Source organism: Etheostoma spectabile, chromosome 12 (genome assembly GCF_008692095.1).
Source record: "Etheostoma spectabile isolate EspeVRDwgs_2016 chromosome 12, UIUC_Espe_1.0, whole genome shotgun sequence".
NCBI classification, from domain to species: Eukaryota; Metazoa; Chordata; class Actinopteri; order Perciformes; family Percidae; genus Etheostoma; species Etheostoma spectabile.
Genome location: NC_045744.1, coordinates 19,959,497 through 19,985,239, shown reverse-complemented (window position 1 = coordinate 19,985,239; position 25,743 = coordinate 19,959,497). Strand labels below are relative to the sequence as shown.

At 39.9% G+C, this 25,743-nt stretch overlaps 1 protein-coding gene across 1 annotated transcript in view; it reads left to right on the top strand.

Annotated features, from left to right (window-relative positions):
• LOC116699838 (astrotactin-1-like) overlaps window positions 1-25,743 on the top strand; it is a 372,650-nt gene that overhangs the window by 187,023 nt on the left and 159,884 nt on the right. The window contains 1 exon segment of the mRNA XM_032532626.1: window positions 868-995. Within this exon segment, the coding sequence (XP_032388517.1) occupies window positions 868-995 (128 nt within the window).

The following is a 25,743-nucleotide window of genomic DNA, read 5'->3' as shown; positions in this document are numbered from 1 at the left end:
AAAGTGGCCACCATTTTATAATTTTATAATATCATAACTGCCTCTTGTATCCTGCATTGCAGTGTAACAATGTTGCCGCAAATTTACAAACACCTGGCCTAATTATTTGGTAAATATTAACATACAAAGTTTTTTTGAAATGGGCCTCAAGGCAGAAATGTGCTACTGTACAATTTATAACATTTTGCAACTTGTTTCACACTTTCTTTTGTTTTTGGTGTATTATCCAGAAGGCAGATGCATGAACCTCTTTTCCGACTCATGACTAAATCACGGTGCACATAATCATTGAAAAATACTGGACGGCAAAAAATAAGCATCATTTCACTGATTACCATGTTGTTGAGGTGTACTAACAAAGCCAGAGCAGTTGTGCTTAAGATCATTAGTCCATTAATAGCATCTATAGTGTATATGTACATGTAAACCATTATTGGCTTAGTGTGTAGACTATAAAACACCATGCAGTAAACGTTCAGTGAAATGGGGTGACAACTAGTAAAACATATTTGATACTGATGATACTGTGTAAGTCCTGGTGAAGTATATATTTGTTGCCTTCAAATTGTCAGGGTATTTGGGGGGGGGGGATTTTGTCCCTTCTTTATTGACCTCAATTAAAAAATAAAAAGGACACTGACAGAGCTCAAATGATCGAGCCCATGTGTTAAATGTAGCCCTTGCATTCCCTCATCCTCAATCTTTTTACCTCCGATTTATCATTGTTCCTCCTTGTGTCCTTTTTATCCATCCTATTTTCCTCTCCTTTTTTTTTTCTTTGTTTCTCTTCTCTCTGCCTATGTTGGATGACCGAGTGCTTCTCTCTTTAAACGTGACTTCCCACTTTCCCCTCTCTTTTAACACCAGGCAGAAGAACTTTGCCCGAGGCATCGAGCAGCAGCTCCCAGATGGCATGGTGGTGGCATCAGTGCCAATGGAGGTCCAGTGCCACGAGGAGCTGTCCGACCCCGTTCCGGACCCAGAGTACCTCACAGGTATGAAAACATATTTCATAGTTCACTCTGCTAGCCCCCAGTTGTGCGATAGCACTTCATCATTGGCCTGTCGGAAATCCACATTACTCAAAAAAAGAAGAAGAAAATGTCAACTTCTCAGGGCTTGATAACCAACATCGAATGCTGTTGAAGTAGCCCTAGGTGTTTGCTTCCACATTCTGAAATTTTAGCAATCATTTATAATGTTTGGAGAGTTTGCCATGGTTAGGGTGAGAGTGGAAAGTTACCCGATGATGCAAGCTTTATTCACATGGGCCCTAGTTAGGGCTGCACAATATATCGTTTATCGTCATCGCAATATTAACTTGCACAATAAACACATTACGAAAGGTTGCGACATGTTCAAGTTAGGTAAAATCTGCACACCAGTTAAATTTTCTGAAAAATGCTTGAGTGTCTTGGTTATACAACTACTTGCATCATTTGTAAATTGGAATGGTGAGATTATCATTTTTTTGCCGTATCGAGACAATATCCATACTAAAATTTGTCTAAATATTATTCCAATGTGTGTTTCATATCACATGACCTCTGATTATGTGATATGACATAAGGGTCATGAGTCACCAGAATCGAACACACCTGAGAAATTTTGTTTGCCTGATTCTGCACTATTAAATATTTTTCAGAGCATTTAACTGTTTGGCCATTACCTTATTTGAAAATTTACTTTTTTGTCCTACATGGATGTGCACAACATTACCTTTTTATTTTTTTTGAAAGGTTGTGACATTTCACGATAGACACTCAGATTTTTTTGTGTTAGTTAAAGAAAATATCCGTAGAAAAGTGCACTTTAAAATGCATTCTTTTTTTTAGTGGTGCCTTTTTTTTTTTACATTCAATTCACCGTTCAATTTGTTCAACAAGAAAATGTTGGTTGCATTTGTTTTCAATTCAACTAGCAATTTGTGTTATTTTAGCAGAATGCCAAATTTGGGCAGGGTCCAAATTATATTCAATCTTACATGGGCCTTGTATGAGTTTTGTTGCATAAAGGGCTCACATCTGATTGTTTTTATATGTTTTTGATCCAAGTGGCCTCGCTAGGAGCTCTGATCACATGGTATCTGTACCCTTTCTTTACTTTATATATACCTTTTTATATTAACAATGAACTACCTGTGAACAACACCTATGTGCAAAATTATGCTCCAAAGCCATTTTCCAGCTACTATCTCTCACAGTGCAAATAACAGGGAACTCACACTCCACAGCTCAGCATTCAATTTAATAATAAATGCAAAGGCAGAATAGGTATAACATTAGCAAAATCATTGTTTTAAACTGGGTAGTGTGTGTGGGGGTGGGGGGTTGTCCCACCACTGTCGGGAGTCATTAGTCGCTGGCATCAGAAACCATCTTGCTGTTCTCTTCATTACCAGCGCAGCACATGGCAGCAATGCTTAAACGGCACACAGCCGTACCGCGCAAAACAGCTGCCCCAAAACGGAGACAGGCAGTAAAAGAGAAGAAGAAACCTTGGCTTGCTATACAGTATATGAAGCGATTCCAGGAGGCCAAATATTTGTATTCATCTATCTGGGCGCCTCATAATCTACTGAGTTTGACCTCACTTTGTTTAGCTTAGTTTTATAGTGTTGGGCTCTAAATGTTTGAAATTATGCAGCGCAATCATAGACATACATGTTTGATTGACTAGTTGGATAGTGGGGTGAAAAACTCTCCATAAAGAACCACTTCATTCGACAGAAGCTGAATATAATATTTCTCTCATTTCTCTGTGCTGGCATTTAAGTCGTAGAACATGCAGGACTTTTATAAAGAGCTGGCATCTGTAATGGAGAGGATATCCTGCTCTGTCTGCATAAGTAATATCCTTGTTCTTGTTTGGAGTGCGGTAAGAGAGCACTACAATAGAGTGCAGAATTAATAATTATACAGTATTTCAGCATATTTTCTGGAAATGCTTCATTCAGGGAGCCTGCTGGCGCAGCTTATCCCAGACACCTGTGTAACTGCTTCTCAATTTCCTTACAGTGTGGAAAGCAGCAGATTGCAAGATGGCTTTATCGCGTTTTGTTGATACAACAGCAGAGGTACAAGGCCAGTCAGGGCAGCAATTCAAAACCATATCATTCGAGGTTACTGCCTAGGTGATGGACAATCAAATGACGACAGAGTGTCAGCGCTTCCAACTGCTGTTTATTGGAAATTTCAGAGGATATTAAAAGCGTCTAATCTAAATGGAACTTCTGCTGTCACGTCCCTGAGCCCCTGTCCCCCTTCTCTGTGCACAGCTCAAACCTTTTTATCCCTACATCGCCTCTGGTCTCCCAGTGCACCCGGGCCAGGACAGAGGTCGACGCAGCAGCACTTCTCGTCTCGTGTGTCTGTGTTGGGCCTTTGCTGCAGCAGACCTGGGCTTTTTATTGAAGAGTAATATCATGAATTGAGAGATCATTTCAAAGCATCCAGCAGGGTGCCGCACAAGCACAGTGTACTCTAGGGCACATCGGTGCAGTTTTCCCTTTGTTGGCATCCAATGCTAGAAATGACTAATGGCTGATGCTAGAAGGTGCATAGACACGGCAATGTGGTGTTCCATAGAAAAGGGGATGTGAAAAGATGAAACGATCCTGCTTATAGAGAGCTGAGGTCCTGATGTCCCATCTGGACCAGGCTGTGTTCCACTAGATTCCTCCACAGCGCTGTGTAGGAAGGTCTGGTAAAGCGAGACTACCTTTTGTATAAAACATGTCTTTGCAGCTCACTGTCCGTATTTGAAGATGAATGAATAGTACTGAAATTGCTATTAGAAGTTAAGAACTTGGAGTTAACCAGCAATTTAAATAAAACAAACCATAGCTCCCAAGAATGTTTTGTAGATCAGTAGTGCAAGTATTGAGTATTGTAATTATTTATTTCCTATTTATCATATCCACCCTCGCTCTCCTTTTCTAGCTACAATCTCTTCTGTCTAAAGAAACAGAACTTCTCTAAATGTATTTTAAAATGAACAAGAACTACAAAAATTAAAAATAAGAGACCGCTTTTTTACATTGTGTTCTGGGGGCAGGCAGCTCGCAAATAGTGAGATGTTTGCTGTCTGTGACAACAAATGCTGTAGCCTAAAACACGTGACATCGCTTAGAGCACCTTTTTTAAGGCTTTATATTGCATTTAAAGGTGACCATTCAAAACAGCCACCCAAATTGTTATTTTAATTTCCCTTTAACGTCCATTATTATTACAATAGCGAGCAACTAAATCAAATGAAACTGAATTAGCAACACTATGTGAAGTATTCCATGTGTTGAAGCTGCAGACTATTTTTTTGTATTCCAGTGATAGTGGTGAATATAAGCTGTTGCTTGACAAAATAGTCTTCTCTCAAGGTCCCCTCATAATTTTTTTCTGGAACTTTTGACTACATCTCACGGCCTTCTTCAGCTGATGAGTTTGCAGATTTCTTTTCATGAAGATAACTCAGTGGTTGTCACGAGACCTACCACATCCTCAATCACTCAGTATAGACTGAGATGACGAAGCAAACTCTGGGGAAAAAGTCACTAACTGGATGTTGAATTAAATGATTTGCAAGACTTTTCCATCATGCCACAATCGCTGGTTGAAGACTTTTGAAGGGCTCTGTAACAGCTGCAGCAAAAATAATGACCCTTTTATAGGTAAATAAAAGATTCACTTTCTATTAATATCTTCCCCACAGTATTGTGGCTACAGTGTTGGATGGCGTGAGGAAAGAAGGCCCCACCCTGAAGCTCTTTTTATATTTGAGATGTTTCTCAATAAACTGAGATCCCACTGCCTTGTCAGAAATAAGTATCATATCAATGCCTCATGAAAGCTGACAAGCATTCACTGCACTCAGCGGTGCTTCAGGCATAACAAATGTGTTTCATAGTAAAGTTCATATTCTTGCCGCACACTTAAACAAACTAACGGAAAACGGCTCATAACATAATGCGGTCACATACAATAGCCCTACATACCTTTCATCGTCTGCTAAGTGTCCTTCAGTGTGTGTGTTGTTGAGTCATTTTATCACTGGTAATCCTTTCAGCTGCATTTTTTCTGTTAGACACTATGTTGCGCTTTTAAAAAAGTTCCCTTTGCCACATGACATAACTTTTCAGTGTGACTGCCACATCAGCCATGTGTCCTGTTGATGCTGACATTTGCTTTTTTGCTGCCAAAAAACATGACATGAAATGATTGTCAGATCTCTATTATAGCTGTCACACGCAGACAGTCTTATTCAATGCCACTCACAAGTGTACCTGCCTATTACAATTCACAGGGGGAGGGATATTAGATTTATAGTCACTAAATTACAGTTACAAAGGAATCCTCACAAATGTGTCACATTATTAGGGCCCGAGCACCAACAGCAGCGACGGCCCTATTGAAACTGAAGGAATGCTTCCTTTCTTTTCTTCCGGAAAATAAATTGCCTTTTTAAAGACTTAGACTTCTCTGTATTAATCCTTTTGGGAGGACTCCCGCAAGGAAATTGAAATTTCCAGCATCCGTTTTAGCAGGAAAAAAAAGAATACAATACATAACAACATAATGTACAGGACAACACACAGTACATGTGGTCACATAAAGGGATTTTTTTAGGTGACTTTGAGGGGCTTAACATACTTAAACTCTCACAAATTGGAAGTTGGATCAATTCTAGTGAATATTTACCAATTAAAGATTTTGAGAATAAGTGCACAAAAATGGCTCTCTAGTCCCCCCTACAAAATAAAAAAAATGTAGCCCCTGCGGTACGTTTAACGTAGACTATTGTAACTTGGTACACATATGAAACATGTCAAGACGTACAAAAAAACGTCATTGGAGCCATACCCTAAACCCAGCTGGAAGTCCGCCAATTTGAATTGAAAGTTTGATGTTGGTGTGATTTTGGCCATTTTCACATGTTGTACTTTAACAAACTCCTCCTAGAGCTTTCATTCAATCAACTTCACATTTGGTCTGTGCCATCTTAAGACGTTAACAATGAAATGTTTATCAAAAGAAAAAACTTTACGTCATAGGGAATGGCCGTGGCGGGTCGGCCAATTTTGTGCGTTTCGCCATTGAAACCAGACGTGGGTGTAACTTGAGTGTACGTTGTCCAATTGGCTTGAAATGTTTTATAAGTGTCCAATCCCGAGGACGTCTAAATGCCGATATTTAGTCATTTACTTTACCCTTAAAGGGAACATGAGCTTTACAAATGATAGATAGATAGATAGATAGATAGATAGATAGATAGATAGATACATAGATTTATTTTGCAAATATTTTTGTCCACTCCATGTCAGCAAAACGGAAGGAAGACTTGCAATTATTAAGAGGACAGAAACCAGACTCACACTGAATGCTAATGCGGCCTAAATCAGTTAATACAGGTTTTGAGTCAGTGATTCCCTACCTTTTTCATCTTGCCCTCCTCGACCCACAGAGTCTGAACTGTACCAGGTGAGTACTGAATGTGGGTCTCCTGGTGTTTCAGGTTTCTCTTATTTCCATTAAAGAAATATTGAAGGAGAAATCTCATACTAATTTTCAGAAAAAAAAAACATTCTTTCTCATCTTGTCTGTTTGAATATACCTGTATTCGCCCTCTTTTTAAACACTCCACCTTTCTCTTACAGTCTACCTCCCAAAAAGCCTAGTCTCTTCTGATTGGCTTGCAAGAAAAATGTCGTGCACCTTTGCGGTAGGTAGATCTCAAGCCATGGGTTGAGATACACACATAGGGGTACTATATTCTAATGAGCCTGCATGTGGCATAGGAATGGGAGCCAAATCTGAATGGTTTGTTGAATCCTAGCTTGTTGATCTAAGCAGCCCACAAAAAACTGGCTGGGTCTTCTAATTTCAGTTTTGGGTTGATGGGTGCTCAAGATACCCAAATGTACGTGTACAAGTTTTTCCATGATGTCTTCTTTAGGTCAATGAGTTGTTGTGTAAGTGTAGCAATTGCAAAGATTACAGCTGGGTAATTAGAGAATGCAAGTAAATGAAGATCCCGAGTGGCTGGAAGGTGGTGTTGAAGGGGTACAGTTTAGAGAAGACCAACAAATTCTACTAAGATGCCTCAACAGATTAAATGGAGCCGGAAGAAATGTTCTTACTTGCGTTGCCAGTTTTGTAGCTATGTTCCTGCCTATTTTAGTGCAGAAGATAATGCTTTTGTATTTTTTTTTTCTATTGACTTTTCATTAAACATTTTCAGTCTCAACTGAACTGTGAGGGAGCAAGTTTCTCTTAAGTGTTCAGCGCATAAAGTGTTTGAAAGCCAGCTGGCAACATATTCATTGAGTCATTGGTACTGATCAATCTTTTCACCCCCTACGTGGATATATTATGGACATTATGTTCTACAAGGCAGTAAAAATCATACTTATTGGCCCTCTTAAAACAGATGGCCCGTCACACTCTCATCGAATTTATGTGTGACAGCGTATTGTGTGAAGGCAGAGGAAAAACTTGTTTCTTCTTGGCCGGAAAAGTGGTGGCAGCATCCACACAAAGTCACCTGGGGCATCTTCTCACCTTACTGCACCTGTTCTCTTGGCCTCCACATTTCCACAGAGCACACACACAAGCGTCTAACGCAGCGCTCTACTGCCCTGGCTAGCTGGCTCACTGCCACTTCCACTTGTCTGCTGGCAAGGCCGTCAGCGTTATCGCTGCGCCTGCAGTTAATTGTGAGGCTCAGGTAATTGCGCGTTGTGTAGACAGACGTGCAGAGGCGGCGTTGGCAAGAGGAGCGTCTGTTGAGCCGCGGTGAGCGCATACCACCCCTCCGTCCCTTGCTGATTCGGCCAGGTTCGGTTGCTATGGTCAGTGTATTTGTCACAATGTCAGCACTCCCTGTTCCAGCTCTCTCTCTCGCCCTCGCAGGGGTGAAATCATTCATCTTCCTATTCATCTCTGGACTTGGGAGCCATTTATCATGAGGCCAGAGACCTCCATCAATTATTCCGATGGGAGAAAGAGTGAGGAAAGGGATGCTTTTGAAAGGCAAATACATCTTGATTTAATTGGAAAGCAAGTATGCTCAAGGCTGCTAAGCAGATTTCCCCTAACATGGAGCTTGAGAGATGATGGCGTAAAAGCGAGAAGACAGACAAAGGGAGAGGGGGTGATAGTAGAAAGTAAGACAGATGGAAAGAGACAATAAAAATGTAGCGGATAAAAACAGAGAAGAACAAAAATCTAAAAGAAGACCCAACAAGTGAATGAATGACGGGCATTTGTCTCCAGGCAGAGCGTGAGCACAGCTGGGACGAGGGAATCCATTGGTGAAGGTTTAAGGGGCAGCATGGGGGCTTGACCCATTCACATCCTCCTCCTTCGCAAACAGTCATATAATCACAGTGCCTCTGCTATTTGCAGCACACACATCACATCTGTCTTTTGAATGGGTGTCTGTGGATCCACATTGCCGTATGTTCAGATGGATATAGAGCAACTGAGAACACCAAATAGTTGTCCCTGACAGTCAAAGCCTCTCTGCAGCCAATCCTCTGTCGTTTGTCATCAAAGCGTCAGATTTCTGCTTACAGTTTGGAGAAATGGCTGACACAAGAGTTTACAGTGGGGCTTGAGTGTTTGGGCACCCCGGGTAAAACTGTGTATTAATGTGCATAAAGAAGCCAAGAAAAGATGGAAAAATCTCCAAAAGGCATCAAATGACAGATTAGACATTTGTATAACATATCACAAATAGTAAGATTTTATTTCCATCATTTACACTTTCAAATAACAGAAAACAAAAAATGGCATCTGCAAAAGTTTGGGCACCCTACAGAGTTTATAGCACGCATTGCCCCCTTTGGAATTCTGAGATCTGACATGGATTGTTCTCAATCATCATCTGGAAGACCAGGTGATGTCAATCTTAAGGTTTTAAATGCCAGACTCATCTGACCTTGCCCCAACAATCAGCACTAAAAACTAGAAAACTCAAACTGAAAATAGTTGACGCTCACAAAGCAGGAGAAGGCTGCAAGAAGATAGCAAAGTGTTTTCAGATGCCAATATTCTCTGTTCCGAATGTAATTAAGAAATGGCAGTCATCAGGAACAGTGGAAGTTAAAGCAAGATCTGGAAGACCAAGAAAAATATCAGACAGAACAGCTCGCAGGATTGTGAGAAAAGCAAGTCCAAATCCACGTTTGACTGCACGATCCATCCAGAAAGACCTGGTAGACGCTGGAGTTGTGGTACACCAATCCACTATAAAGAGATACTTGTACAAATATGGTTTTCATGGAAGAGTCATCAGAAGAAAACCTCTTCTACGTCCTCACCACAAAAGTCAGCGTTCTAAGTTTGCACATGAACATATAGATAAGCCTGACGCATTGTGGAAACAAGTTCTGTGGACCGAAGAGGTTAAAATAAAACTTTTTGGCCGGATTGAGCAAAGGTACGTTTGGAGAAGAAAGGGCACAGAATTTAATAAAAAGAACCTCTGTCTAACTGTTAAGCATGTGAGGGGGGATCAATCATGCGTTGGGGTTGTATTGCAGCCAGTGGCAAAGGGAACATTTCACGAGTAGAAGGAAAAATGGATTCAATAAAATTTCAGCAAATTTTGGACGCTAACTTGATGCCATCTGTGAAAAAGCTGAAGTTAAAGAGAGGATGGCTTCTACAAATGGATAATGATCCTAAACACACCTCAAAATCCACGGTGGATTACATCAAGAGGCGTAAACTGAAGGTTTTGCCATGGCCGTCATAATCTCCTGACCTCAACATAATTGAAAATCTATGGACAGACCTTAAAAGAGCAGTGCGTGACAGACAGCTGAGAAATCTCAAAGAACTGGAAGACTTTTGGGAGGAAGAATGGGCGACAATACCTCAAACAAGAATTTAAAGACTCTTGGCTGGCAACAAGAAGAGTTTCCGAGCTGTGATACTTGCCAAAGGGGGCAGTACAAGGTATTTTGCAGATGCCATTTTTGTGTTTTCTGTTATTTTGAAAGTGTAAACGATGGAAATAAAATCTAACTTTTTGTGACATATTATACAAATGTCAAATCTGTCATTTGATGCCTTTTGGAGATTTTTCCATCTTTTCTTGGCTTCTTTATGCACATTAATATACATTTTTACCTGGGGTGCCCAAACTTTCGAGCACCACTGTAAGTGCTCAAATAAAAAGTTTCAAAAGAGAGCTCCCTTAGCTCTTTAACTAACAAAATAAACTCACAAAATTTTGAAGGATTACACATATCTTATATCTTACACAAACAGAAAAATACATACATATACCTTCTGAATTCAAGTTGTACTCTGTCACGAACCAAGACTAGACAGACCCAGTGAAGTACATTTTTAAGTAGGGATGTGCTGAATCCAAGATTCGGGTTCATTGGCCGAATATTGTTTTTTTTCACGGGGTTCAGATTCGGCCGAACCTTAGAATTATTTTCCACCTTACCCTGCATGCAATGACGCCGGCGTTGATTACAGGAAGGTGTTTACAGTGGTGTGAAAAAGTGTTTGCCCCCTTCCTCATTTCCTGTTCCTTTGCATGTTTGTCACACTTAAGTGTTTCGGAACATCAAACCAATTTAAACAATAGTCAAGGACAACACAAGTAAACACAAAATGCAATTTGTAAATGAAGGTGTTTATTATTAAAGGGGAAAAAAAATCCAAACCATCATGGCCCTGTGTGAAAAAGTGATTGCCCCCTAAACGTAATAACTGGTTGGGCCACCCTTAGCAGCAACAACTGCAACCAAGCGTTTGCGATAATGTGCAATGAGGCTTTTACAGCGTCCTGGAGGAATTTTGGCCCACTCATCTTTGCAGAATTGTCCTAATTCAGTTACATTAGAGGGTTTTCGAGCATGACTGGCCTTTTTAAGGTCATACCACAACATCTCAATAGGATTCAGGTCAGGACTTTGGCTAGGCCACTCCAAAGTCTTCATTTTGATTTTCTTCAGCCATTCGGTGGTGGACTTGCTGGTGTGTTTAGGATCATTGTCCTGCTGCAGAACCCAAGTTCGTTTCAGCTTGAGTACACGAACAGATGGTCGGACATTCTCCTTCAGGATCTCTTGGTAGACAGCAGAATTCATAGTTCCTTTTATCACGGCAAATCTTCCAGGTCCTGAAGCAGCAAAACAGCCCCAGACCATCACACTACCACCACCATAAATGCAGTGTTCCTTCTACCCCAGATATACTTGGACACACACCTTCCAAAGAGTTCCACTTTTGTCTCATCGGTCCACAGAATGTTGTCCCAAAAGTCTTGGGATCATCAAGATGTGTTGTGGAGAAATTGAGACGAGCTTTGATGTTCTTTTTGCTCAGCAGTGGTTTTCTCCTTGGAACTCTGCCATGCAGGCCATTTTTGCCCAGTCTTTTCCTGATGGTGGAGGCATGAACGCTGACCTTAACTGAGGCAAGAGAGGCCTGCAGTTCTTTGGACGTTGTTGTGGGGTCTTTTGTGACCTCTTGGATGAGTCGTCGCTGCGCTCTTGGGGTAATTTTGGGCGGCCGGCCACTCCTGGGAAGGTTCACCACTGTTCCATGTCTTCGCCATTTGTGGATAATGCCTCTCACTGTGGTTTGCTGTATTCCCAAAGCTTTGGAAATGGCTTTATAACCCTTTCCAGACTGATAGATCTCAATTACTTTCTTTCTCAATTGTTCCTGAATTTCTTTGGGTCTCGGCATGATGTGTAGCTTTTAAGGATCTTCTGGTGGACCTTACTGTGTCAAGCAGCTCCTATTTAAGTGATGCCTTGATTGTGAACAGGTGAGGCAATAATCAAGCCTGGGTGTGGCTAGAGAAATTGAACTCAGGTGTGGACAACCACAGTTATAGTATGTTTTAACAAGGGGGGCAATCACTTTTTCACACAGGGCCATGATGGTTTGGATTTTTTTTCCCCTTTAATAATAAACACCTTCATTTACAAATTGCATTTTGTGTTTACTTGTGTTGTCCTTGACTATTGTTTAAATTGGTTTGATGTTCCGAAACACTTAAGTGTGACAAACATGCAAAGGAACAGGAAATGAGGAAGGGGGCAAACACTTTTTCACACCACTGTATGTAGGTGGACTGTTCAGTGCAGTTGGCTGTGAGAAAGTGAAAATGGAACTTGCATGCAGAAAAAGCATCAGGGAGCACCCCCAGCCAAAAGGAGACCCAAGTCAAGCAATTGTCCATTAGCAACATTGTTTCCAAATATTTCCAATTCTTCTTGAGGTTTTCAAACAAAACCATCTGTAGTAGCGTTTTGTTTATTCTTTTTTATAAATCTATGTATTCTGCACCATCATCCTGTTTTAGTAGTTTTAGATTAGCTTTAATTTTATAAGAAATATGTGAGGCAATAATGGGCCTTTTGTAACCCTGACCCGCTCCCAAAAAGCATATAGAGCACCACACAAGATTACATATTGATAACAGCCCCTCATATTTGATTAAAACCGCCAGGCAACAACATTGTTTCCTTGAAGTAAGGCTCTTTTCTTACTGACAAGATTTTTCGTCTTGCACTGCTGCTGATTACATCACAGGAGCATCTTGCCACTGGCACATCTTTATCCCTGAGATTGTGTGTGTGTGTGTGTGTGTGGTGTGTGGTGTGTGTGTGTGTGTGTGTGTGTGTGTGTGTGTGTGTGTGTGTGGTGTGTGTGTGTGTGTGTGTGTGTGTGTGTATGTGTGTGTCTGTGTGTCTGTGTGTGTCTGTGTGTGTGTGTAAAGCTTTCTATATAGATATAATTTTTTTTCTATCATGCATCCCCATGAAATGGGAAATCTTGCCAAGAAAGTTTGTAAATCTAATTTCTGATCGCTTTTCACACCGCGTTTGCAGGTTTGAAGAAAAAAAATAATATATATATATCTATATATATATAGATATATATATGCGCCCAGTAACACCCTTGAGCTGAAATGTAAGAAATCACTGTTGGATGAACTTCAAACTTTTTCTATTAGAATTTGACTTGACATTTATGCTGAAAGGTTAAGACACAAAGATAAATGCCAATTGTTCCAAACTCGGCTCCTATCCATTAATAATACATGCTTATTGGTCCGGATTGCAGTTTAGGGTAATGACTATCATTGCAATCAGTGCATTTTAATATTTAGAGCCTTGGTTGGAATTGAATTGATCACACAATCCTCTTAAAGCGGTTCTCTCTCTTTTTTTTTTCATTTTTTTTTTCAGCCAGAGCAGGCCAAGTTTTCCTTATCAAGGTCATCATTTGTGTTACTGTATTCCCGTGGTCTCGTCTCATTCAACCTGGCCTTCCCTTGGGTTCTGCCCACGGCCTCTCGGCACACTCCCCGCGCTACGAGCCTTTAGATATGTCAGCAACGAGATGGCACATAATCTATATCTTATGAGGCTGTGATAGCATTGGTGGCAGTGAAGGAAGGTCATGCCTTCAGGGGCCCTGCCATTCTCCCAATGGTTTTCAAGACAAAATCTTCAAACAAAAGCCCTCTAGTCAAGATGGATGGATTGGACACAATGAGGCAGATGAGGCTGTGAATACGGCATCACAGTTTTCAGGGGAGTGGAGATGCGGCGGGTGCTGGAGCGCAGCAATAATTCAGCATGTACAGTATTTACTTTGAAAAACATGCGGGGGCTATAATTTATTCAGCACTGAGACACATTCGGGAGCGAGTTCAGTCACAGCTCATCGGGTTGATTTGGTGTAAGAATTTGGAATCGAAACTGGTGTGTTTTTGGTGAGATAAAAGTGATTAAATGGGAAGCGTTTTTAGTAATTTCTATTTCAATTTCATACACAGAAGGCCTCTGAATGATGCCACTTCTTTGAGAGTTTTATCTTAATTGTCTGGGGATGTAATTGAGATCTATCTTTTCTGCTGTTGGAGGCTGCAGTTCTGTCAGCTTTCACAAACACTTTCTTCAATGTTGTGTGTTTTATTAAATTGCTCCTTGTGACTCTTTCCTCCTCTTGATTCTAAAGAAGCTTTAATGAGATTTATTGACATGATCTGAAAAAAAATCACCAAAGCTGTAGGATTTTATAACATTGTATAATTCAAAGAAATGGATAATGTTTATTGCTGATGGTTTATGATGTGTTTTTTTTAGGGACCTTCTATATATCTCTCTCTCTCTCTCTCTCTCTCTCTCTCTCTCTCTCTCTCTCTCTCTCTCTCTCTCTCTCCCCTCTCTCCTCTCTCATTGAGACACTTGATTTATATTTTATCCCATTATCTTTGCAAGTGAGAGATTACGTCACATAATCATATGACATGAATAGGGTATTAGCTGTTTAAATGCAGTGGTATTTAATCTGAAGCTTCTATTACTCATTACTGTAAGCCTTAACATGCTTATTGTTACTTATTAAACTGGAACAAGGGCTTATTGCTGGTGTTATATTAGGCCCATTTTGTAATAATTTTGATAGTATTAGCTTTTGCAGCAATTGTTTTAATGAAGTTACCACTCTAGTTTCCTAAACAAAATGCTAATTGTAATAAAATATGGTGTTAATACAAATTGTTGACTAGTTTTCCCTTCATTGCAGTGAGAATATTACAATTCCATTAGCGATGCATTGTAGGCACAGTGACAGTAGCAAACTGTTGACTAAGTGCTGGCTGAATTTTTGTATTCTGGGTGATTCCTCAAGACAACAACATACAAATACAAATGTAATCAAAGTGTTATCTTCCAGTATTTGCGATCTTCCTGTCAGTAAATGTGTGATCAGGTCTCTTACTTACTTTTATATAGGGGAAAAAAGAGGAGTGATCTTTGGTGGCGCCTGCTGTACTAATTCAGGGCAGATGGAGGATAAACGATGAAATGTCTTTTTATGATCCTGTGCGGAACAAGTCTCTTTATCAACAGCTTCTGGTCTGACTTGTTCATCTTCAGAGGTTAGTGAAGGGCATCTACAGCCCATCATTTCAGCAGTGTTGTCATCCCACCCCCACTCCGCTCCCTCCACCTGGGGACAACATATGAACCATTAATGCTGACATAGTGTCTCCTCTGCCTTTTGTATGATTCCTCAGTGTAATTACTCAGCTGTACATGCGCACAGTATAGTCAGACATGTAGAGCTGCAAAGATTAATCGATTAAACTATTAGTTGCCAACTATTAAAGTAACTGGCAACTTTTTTGATCACTGATTAATCAGTTTTAGTCATTTCTTATAAAAGTGTAAAAAATATTTGATTCCAGTTTTTGAAATGTTAATATTCTGTTTTTCCACTCCTCTATAACCGTAAACTGAATATATTTGAGTTGTGGACAGGACAAGACATTTAAGGATGTCATCTTGGGCTATGGTAAACACTGATCAACATTTTTCACAATTTTCTGACATTTTGTAGACCAAATAACTTGATTAATCAAGAAAATGAATGACCGATGAGTCAACATAGAAAATGATCGTTAGTTGCAGCCCTACAGGCATGTACACACATCCACACACTTCTTTTTACACACACTCAAAATCACTACAGACCGCTGTGGCCATCACACCTCGACTCTGCTGGGTTTTGACCCGATGATGTTACTGCACTTTAGCCGCACTTTGCCGCCAAGGTGGTTGCAACAGTACAACACTTCCTGTCACTTCACTCTTTGTACTTTTCAAAGAGTTTTAATGCGTTGTCAGTTGCCAAGTGCTCCTCTGCCTTCACTTCTCTCTCCCTGCCGGTCTCGGTCAGTGTTTTTCAGTGTGTTGACATCGTTGGTTACATTCAACCAACTTCATCATGACAAGATATATATTCATAAATGCATTTTGTAGTATGTTGATGTGAAACCTTGATGTGGTGTAGAAAAAAACACAGTTATTCACAGTTTCTGGTGTAGAAACTGTGAATAACTTTATATTTCCAAGGTGACAAAGTTGAGTTATAATATTCTGATTTATTAAATATTCCATGTTTTCTGACAAAGATAGATAGATTGATAGATAGATAGATAGATGGGGAAAAAATGTATTATATTTTATTCAGGCTTTTGACATACTCACAAAGACTAATTTCCTGAATGGTGCATTTTCAATTCAATATTCACATAGTTCTAGGGCATTATAAGCCTGTTTTTGACTAAGTGCTTAATTGCATTTATTGTTAGTTGCTTAAACAGGTCTACATTTTAGGCTCTTATTTGCTGTCAAGAGGCCTTTTCATTAGCAGGAATTCTAATAGAAATGTCTTACTGTGTAAATATGTGAACTGCGCCAATTCTGTTTTCAACCGTAACTCAAATATAACATCTGAAGCTCAATTAAAAGCCCCTCAATGGTAATCACATTTAGGAAGGGTTTTAATTCATTCCTCAACGCTGATTAATTGTGAGGAATTTCGCCAGCCATTTCCCGTGTTAAACGTCAGTTAATTAGCTGACAACATTGGATGGGATAATTAATACAGCTGGGGGTCACAGCAAGTTGCCAGGGGGGAGGGAGCTCAGGCAGGGGCCCCAGTGACAGACCTGCCTGCCTTGTAGCCACCTGCAGCCAATGTGAGTGGGACGCTTGTTTTACATCTAATGAGACACAGGTTTGAGTCACAATGTTCCTCATTGTTCAGATCTAGTTTTTAATATTTTAAAAAGAATTAGGCTGCAGTGGCCACTCAACCACTAAATCAGCACAATGCTGGGTGGATAAATAATGACCCCTGTGATCCACTGTGGAGCAAGCCTCTCTATCAAAGGCTTCAGAGCATGAGCTGTTTGTCTTTAGAGGTAGGTGAAGGGCATCTAAAGCCCATCGCTTACACTAGTTTTGTCTTTTTTAACACACACACACACACACACACACACACACACACACACACACACACACACACACACACACACACACACACACACACACACACAAAGCTAAAGCTTTGATTCTGAATCTGAACCTGATCGAGAAAGGCCAAATTCTCTTGGGTCATTTCGTGAGTACAGTATGTCTGTATTTAAAAAAAATGTTTTAATCAATTGGGGTTTTATCAGGCTAGGCTCTATATACAATTTGTTTTTAGTTTATTTTTCTGTATATCAAGGTCCGTAAAATAGTGTGACAGCGAGTTGTTTGCACATACTTTGTACATTTTTTATTTTGTAAATTGGTACTACATCCATCTTCATCCGCTTATCCGGTATTGGGTCCTGCACTACAATCAATTGTATTTATAGTATCAGATCATGACACGAGTTATCTCAAGACACTTTACAGATAGAGTAGGTCTAGAGCACTCTGTAATTTACAAAGCCCCAACAATTCCACAGTTAGAAACTGCAAATATTGTGTGGAAAATTGTCTTTCAAAATAGGAGTTGGCATCATAACATGCCATTTCCATGGTACCAAACATTGAGCATCTTCACAAACAAAATCAACTTTAAAAGGCACAAGGTTCTTTTATTTATTTTTCATGTGCACAGCGATAACAGAAGTAGTCTTTGGCAATGAAAATCTTAACAATGATCATCAAATAACTACAAAGACAATCATATAAAAGCAAAATCTAAGACAAATAATACATGTTAAGATATAGGACTGCAATTTAAACAAAATATAAAAATTTGCAGTGCATGAAGTAACTGTGTAGAGACTTTTGCAAAGGAACACAACTGAATCTATGTAAACCCCTCCTATGTAAGTTTTCAATGCAACTTAAACGTGAACGTGCTTGAACTGTGTCTTTATTCTTGTACACAGGTCTCCTTTGAAAAAGAGGTCATGATCTGAGTATTACTACTCTCAAAGGGTTTGGGCTCATGAAATGCATCAGTGGTTCTGGCTCAGGCGGGGTTGCCTCGGTTCAGTTCGGCTTTGTGTGTACACAGTCAACATTCATTTACTTTTATTTACTCATACCAGTAAACCTTGTATATTTAGAATTTAATCAGGCAAAGAAAGAGGTGTAAATGAAAGCAAACTGTGCCGTCAGCTGTCTAATTAGCACACACATCAGGACTAGGTTTATTTATAAAGAGGAGGAGACCGGCGTGGGGAGTGTTTAAATCCAGTAGAACAGCAGGCCTTTTGAGGCAGGCAGTGTGGCAATGATTCATAGTTCAACCCAGAGTCCCTCTCTCCCCAAGTCCCTCATAATTAAAGTCGAAGCATATGGCCTTGTGACCACGCAAGCACAAAGGTATCTGCTGAACTTTTTTGCCATCTTATTTTGAGTCGCTGGCAACAGCGGTCCCTTCAGCCTTCCTTCAGCGCAGCGGAAATGAAAAGCGTGTCACCTTGAGTCGTCACAAGACACATCTGCCAGCCTAATTACCACTTGCTTAGGCTTATTGATAATGTGTTTGGCAGTTGGTGGCTATATTTGTCTGGCTTCATGGACACATCCACACCTTAGTTACACATTCCAACTGCATGTTTTTTAATTGAGTGCTGTAAAAATAAAGCTACCTACTTACTGTAACTTACCTGCCATACAAAAGCAAGTCGTTATTACTACAATTCTTATATTGTCTACCAGCTATGATTTTGATCACAAACGGTCAGATGAGGCTGGTCAAATGGCACAAGAAGGTATAATTTAATGGTGCTGTGTGCAACGCCAGCATGGAAACATGCTCGCTACGTAATCATTTTGACTAAACTAAGATTTAAACTTAGTTTAGCATATTTGCAGGCTTACATGTGTAACTGTAATAAGCACAAAAACAAGAGCTGACATTGATGGGAATGTCATTAGCTTTGCCAGTTTTGCACTAGTACTTGCACTAGATGAGCCCCATAATTAGTACAATGTATCCTTTGGGAAACATAGGATACCAGAACCAAAATTACTGACTTCATCTTGTAGTTATCAGGACCTGTCAGGAAGTGTAAACCTGCTGGTCCTGTACAGAGTTTTGTGCCAACCCATCATGAAGACTAGGAATGACATAAAAAAATGGCCCAAAAAAAGGAGCCAGAAAGAGGCACAGGGACCACACTGCTTGGAGGGATTAGAGGATTCTCTGAATCTATCTGAAACCTCTTTTCTGCACTACCAGTAGTTCACAGCAACACTGTTAGGTTTGTACATGGTCTAAATGTTACTTTAGAGGCCACCAAGGACATTTTACGGTTGAGCTTGGTCCATAGGAACAGTAATGTTGGGATTAGTGTAAGCATTTTGTGGAGAGAACCTGCCTGAAAGGAGATGAGCACAAGTGTTGAAGACCTGTATTATGATAATCTCTCTTTGCCTTGAATTATGAAAAGCTTTTGGCCTAGGCTCTAACCTAACCATCCCCATGGTGTCAGCTCATCGTTTCTCAGGGCCAACGTTTTGTTCGAGCAATTTCTTTTCCTATCAGAATTGCCTGGGGAAGAAATCTGTGCTCATCTGTATTACATTTAATTTTGCATTAGATTAAAGAATGGGCCCGCTGGATAGCTCCTACCATTCCCCCACTCACGTTCTTTACTTCTTCACTTACTCACTTTTTCTTCTTTCTTTCCTACTAAATCATTCATTCCCACACTTATCCTAGAGTGAAATGGAGCACAGGCCAGGCTAGTTAATGGCGTTCTATGAGCCATAAGATTACTTTCCTACCTGAGCTCATTCCAATGAATCTTCCTTAGAGAAGCCACTAAAATAACAAAACCCTTCCAGTCGTATTGCAAAGTTACAGGAGGACTGTCGGGTGTTTCTGTCAGCTCTGTGCTCTGTGTCGAGCATCAGCAAGCCCTACACTTGATATTCTCTGCACTGCCTCCCGATGGGACAAAGTCACAAATGTTAACAAGAGAACTCAATTTACATTCCCCAAGCATTCTAATTGGAGCTGGGAAAAAAGCAGGAGTTTTTTTTTTTTTTTCTTCCTTTTTTTCTCAATGGAAATCACTTTTGAGTTTTTTTGCTGACATTTTGGTTGTCATCCAACAACTCTGCTATTCCAATTGTTCAGCGTGTTTTGGGATTTCAAGTGTCATTACCTGTTCCACTCATAATCTGACCTATTTAGCAGCTCCATGAAATGGATTTGTCTGCTTTGTTAAAAATTCATCAGCGCCCTGGCTCTTTCTCTCTGACCATGTTATTGACTGGGACCAGACTGGCCACTAACACCTGGACTGACACCTGAACTCACCACTGCTATCACACTCTTATATTTTAATAATGGCAACAAACTTTCTCTAGCTCCCAGTTTCTAGTTTAATTTAAATACTATATTATTTAGTACATTCATATTTTTCTCTCTGAGTGCTCTAAGAATAGTGTGTTTTATGGCATGTAACTATGGCAAGTACTGTAGTTAAAGGCAGAATAAGTAGGGTTGAACTCACCTCTCTTTACCTGTGCTTCTGCAAATTTACGTGTTGACTTAACTGGCTGCACGTTATGTGTAGCAGTGTATGTAGTTCTATTAAACATAAACGCTTGCAAGCGCAAGCGTGAAAAAAATCCGACGCGGTCACTACGAGTATTGACTGTTGGTGATCTACAAAGGTGACCCGTGGTGGAAACACCAGGAAAACACAGAGCAGAACCAGCCTCTGGCCTTACTGCAGTTGCAACAGGGAATTCAACCCAATTTGTTGAACGTTAAGTTTTTGTTAGCTCGTAACGTACCAGCAACATTAACTGTTTAATGTTAACTCATACAACTCAAAACTCAGCAACATCAACTGAGCAACAGCTCAAACCTGTCACTGACGTTACCACTAATTGTTACTTACTTAGGCCTACTCCTCTTCATCCCCTATTGGACGTTAGGCTGCAAAGAGATCTCACCATCACATTTATTCCTTGGCAACATGCTGCAAATCTCCCCATGGTAGGTGCATATTGTCCAACGCCTCCTCCAACTTTTAGGCTACGTTCAGACTGCAGGCAAAAGTGGCCCAAATCTTTTTTGGTCAGACTTCTTCAGAAATAGTGTGAATACTCAAGTCCAGTCCAGATCAGATTTTTTTTTTTTTTTCTTTCAAATCAGATTCGGGCCACTTCCGTATGTGGACCTGAATCAGACCCAGATCAGATTTTTTTTTTTTTTAAATGAGGCCGCACTTTGAAAAACCAAGACAGATTTGAGATGACTTTTTCGTCAATAACCCTCACTGCACCCTCTCTCCCCGCAGGAAGCACCGGAAGCCCCCTGCTTCCGGTGCGGTTGTCAACTGGGGCAGACTGTCCTCTGTTTGCCCCAACCGCCTCGCCAGGGCCGTGATCGGCTCAAGTTCAAAAGTGTTAGGGGTCTGCGGCAGTGTCCGCTACCCACCCCACCCGGTTCATTGGGAGGGCCCGTAGTGGTCCTGATGTGGAAATTGGTCGTCCGGTCACACAGACGTCTCTACTGAATTTTCAGCCATAACCCCGCAAAAGGCCAAAATTACGGAAGTTTGATTCTGTGACTATCTTTCTAACTTTGCTCACGTTTCTAAATCGGAGGGCACAGATTATGAATCCGTGCAAACAGTTTATAAAACTGAGGGAACTTTTTTGTATTCTGTATGCACTGTTTTCTGTGCGCAGTTTTTCTTTCCCAGCTGACCCCAGCGGGGCTATATACAAAATAAACAATTTGGCTCTTTTTTCCTCTTCATTCTTCTCCACCTCAGCACCTGCTCATTAATATTATGGCTGCCATTACACAAACAATTTAAAATAAAAGCAAATGCTTACTTCCTAATTAACCTCCCTAACTTTAGTGCAACAGTTTAATGGTGTGACTGATTCACCTCTAGTCTCTAATCTTTTCAAAAATACCAAACATACTGACAAAACAATTGTGGTCAGGATAATACCAACATGTGCAGTACAGTGCAGGTTGTGCTAGTCTTAACATCACTGTATTTTGAATAAGCAGAGAAATTAAACTTCTGAGTTTCAAGAGACTTTTCCCCATGTGACCTTGTATATTTGCACAATAAAGACATTCTGTGTGACAAGGTGCTGGAAAATTAGAAAATGTAGGTGCGTGAAGAGAATTTGGGGGGTGGGGATCGGGACAGAAACGATTTTACCTTCATGCAGCTTAACTTGGGTGTTTTATTTTTCTATTTGGACAATGAAAAAGAATTTAACAAAGATGGATCACTGAGTAAAACACTCCAATAGTTGGGAATTGAACTCTGGTCCTCATTGGGGGATTCAAAGGACTGGAGAGTTTACATCCCAATGGACTACTTCACACAGACTTGCTCTCACAGAGCTGGAATATTGATTCAATTTTGCTTTGATTTATGTAACTGCTACACACTCTAGGCCCAGAATTGTCCCGTCTATATGAGTTTCAAATATAAAGTTTCTAGACAGCTCTGGCTTTATTCTGAGACAATATGCTCACCGAAGGAAATATAACTGCTTTTAAAATCCATTTTCAGCTCTAGAGTTTAACATGCAGTTCTGTGCCTATCACAAGTTTTACATTTAATATCGCCATTAGTCACACAGTTAGCTTTATTAGGTCCCCCACCCCACCATGCATTTAATCTGCATTAGTATAGCTGTGACCAGGGTAGCCTTTTTTATCCAATTCTACAGCTAAAGAAATGTTTTTCTCAGTCATTCTGAGCTCAAGTGTAGAAAAGTGTAAGGAGGGTACCATTCAACCATTTTCATAGTTCCGTTAGAGGGCAGTGCATTTATCTAAAATGTATGCACCATACTGTAAATAACTGGAAAACACATAAAGTAAGCAGTAAACCTAAACTGACGTGATTTTTAGTTAAGAATTGAAGAATTGGAAAATGGAAGAGCAATGACACCTGAATTAAATCAGGCTCATCAGTTGTTACTAAGCTAATTAACGTCCTGCATTATAAGTCACCAGTAAAATCTTCTCAAATTCATAATTTACTAATTTCTTAAAGAGGGTTGGAGACCATCTGTGACCCAACTGTTAAGGGTTAGGCCACCAAAACTCTTTTTGGAGCCTTACTCCCAAATTGATTGATAGCTCTTTTTGATACACTAACAATATCAACCACTACATCAGTGTCTGCAGTGTTTTATGATGCTGTTAAATGTTTGTTTAAAGACACAGATGCATGATTTCAAATATAATCTCATGACAAACACAGGATTTTCCATATGTAACTGGTGTCAATAGTAAATATAAATGTGTATAATAAGTATGATGTATTACTATTACTAATGTATTGCTAATGTATGTTACTGTATAAAAACTGAGTTACAGAAGTAACTGTACAGTAATAAATCCTACATTTATAAAGGTACATATGGTTATATATGGTTCATTAAATTTTCACTGACCAAAAGATGTTTTCATTCAATTTTGGATTGCATGATTTTGAATGTATTTCCCATATGTACCTCCTTTGTATACAGTACATTATATAATGGACAAAATATTTACCATGTTGGAAATACTTTTTCAATATAATGCAGTCCATTACAACACCACAACAAATGTATAGCCACGACTCAACACACTAACACGTAGCTAATTAAGGAATGTCCATTGCATCATACAGGTGTTTCTGTGTTTCCTGTCACTTAGGGTATTTTTATGTTGCAGTTTTTCAAAGCACTTTACTCACTGTTGGATTACTTGTACTGTTTTTAATACTTAATCCACACTTTTCAGTTAGTAAATGTTTTAGTCACCTTATGACATTAATTAATCCTGTGGGACCAGTCTATATACAGTAGGGGTGCACCTATCCGATATTAAGATCGGAAATCCGAATGTAATATAGTCTATAAAATCTATGTAATATAGTTGTTTCCCTTCCGCAGCACATCCTGCGTCATTCGTCAGGAACACGTGTGTCGCATGCTGGAAGAGTTGAGTTAATCGTTTGGCAACATTTTTTTTTAAATTTATTTAACCTTTACTTAACCAGGAAGTCCCTTGAGATTGAATTCTCTTTTTCGAGGGAGACCTGGCCAAGACGGCACACCAGTTACAATATAAACAGAAATACAGCATAGACAAAATCACACATAGAGGAAAGGACAGGTCACATGTGGCAGTTGCATTTTTGAATTACATGACATTTTAACATGGCCTTAAATTAATTTAATGGGACTAGATCAATTAGATGGAGCAAGTTTTGCAAGTTATTCCAAGACCATGGAGCAAAGTAAGAGAAGGCTTTTTTCCCCAGCTCAGTAAAAAAATATGGAGCGAGTCCCTCTTTGTAAGCATGCATCACCTCAGAGAGCTGACTTGAACGTAGCTGTCACGCTGAAAATTCCCCCAAACCCCTGGAAAAAGGAATGAATAGTAGAATATTTGAAGTGAACAACCAAATCCAAGTTGGGTACAGCCCATACACTGTATAGAGAAGTCTTACAACAGTTTTTCTCCTTTTTTTGCAGAGAAAAAACAGCAATTCTGTCATGTAGATAGAGAAATCTGTGAAAAATCAATGGCCCCCAACTAAGAAGCAGTATCGTTTTCACCTGCCATCGCACCATCATCACCATAACGAGTTGGAATTTGCAAAGACATGGAGATATTGAGGGCATGCAACTGAGAGCAGTTCTGCTACAGTACCAACAATACAAAACCAAAGCATGTAGTTTACTGTGCATTTTATGAACTTGTTAATGGGGCGGGTTCAAGCTAAAACTGGTAAAGTTTCTCTTTAATGTCCAATGAGGCATTAAAAGGATTTTCACATTGTACAAATGTAATCCTCAATGTGTTCTGCATCCATTACTATTTCCACTTGCAATGTGGTGGGAGTAAACATAATACAGGAATACTCAAAGAATGGTTCTAGTACCTCAAAATAGAATTTGTTACACTACCTGTGTAAATCTATTCAGTTAACTCGGCCCTCAACCAAAGCTATTGCAGTTCTGAATGGAACGGAAAAAGAGTCGGGGCCATGACAGTGTTATAAAACCGCCATGTTGCTCCACCATCAACTGCTTTTAAGCAAAAATTGTTTATTGATGTGGTAGCTTTTGAAAACATACATGTATTTTTGGTATGAAAGACATTTTTAATGCCTTGTATTTTTACGAAGGAAATCTGCTGTAGTACATAGCGCAGCGCTGGCCATGCTGCTTCTCTTCAAGGCTCTGGCACTGACTGCATGTAGAGAGACTGTGAACTTGGGATGTTTGCAAAGCGAAGTTCAGTCAAATTAATCATTCTGTCAGACAATGAGAGCAGAGCACCCCAGGGCTAAAAGGGAGACAAGGCCTTTCAGCTAGAAGAAGAATACGCTGCGCTACTGTATATGTTTTGGGCTTGTTATTCATTTTCACTAAGGGAGGAAGGGGGGTGGGGTGGTTATGTAGTGGTGTATTCTCGCTCTCTCTGCGCTGGGGAATATATCTATCGTTCCGGGGAGCCATTTCCCATAAGAGGGGATAAATGGATGTAGCTGAAGGTGAGGACAATGCAGGAACATCACATTTAGAGGCTTATTCATCAAGTTCATGGATGGTGTCAGGCTACTGCCAAATGTTGCATTTTCACAGAATACTGGCCTTGCATCCCAACAATCATCATACTTTATATCTGTTTGTCTCATTGTTGATGCTCAAAATATACAATACATGGTAGTATTTATTGCAGAACTCTTATGGTTTTATTATAGAATTGTTGATCCAATATTGTTGATCCAATATTACATGCATTTTCAGCTTCATTCTTTCATTTTATTTTACATTTTACATGCTGTAATGTAAAAAAAATATATATATATTTTTCTTATAATGTCTGTATGTAGACCTGTATTCAACCTCCAAATATTCTGTATTCTTCCACATTTGTGCCCTTAGCGTCCATGCACCGTCATTGC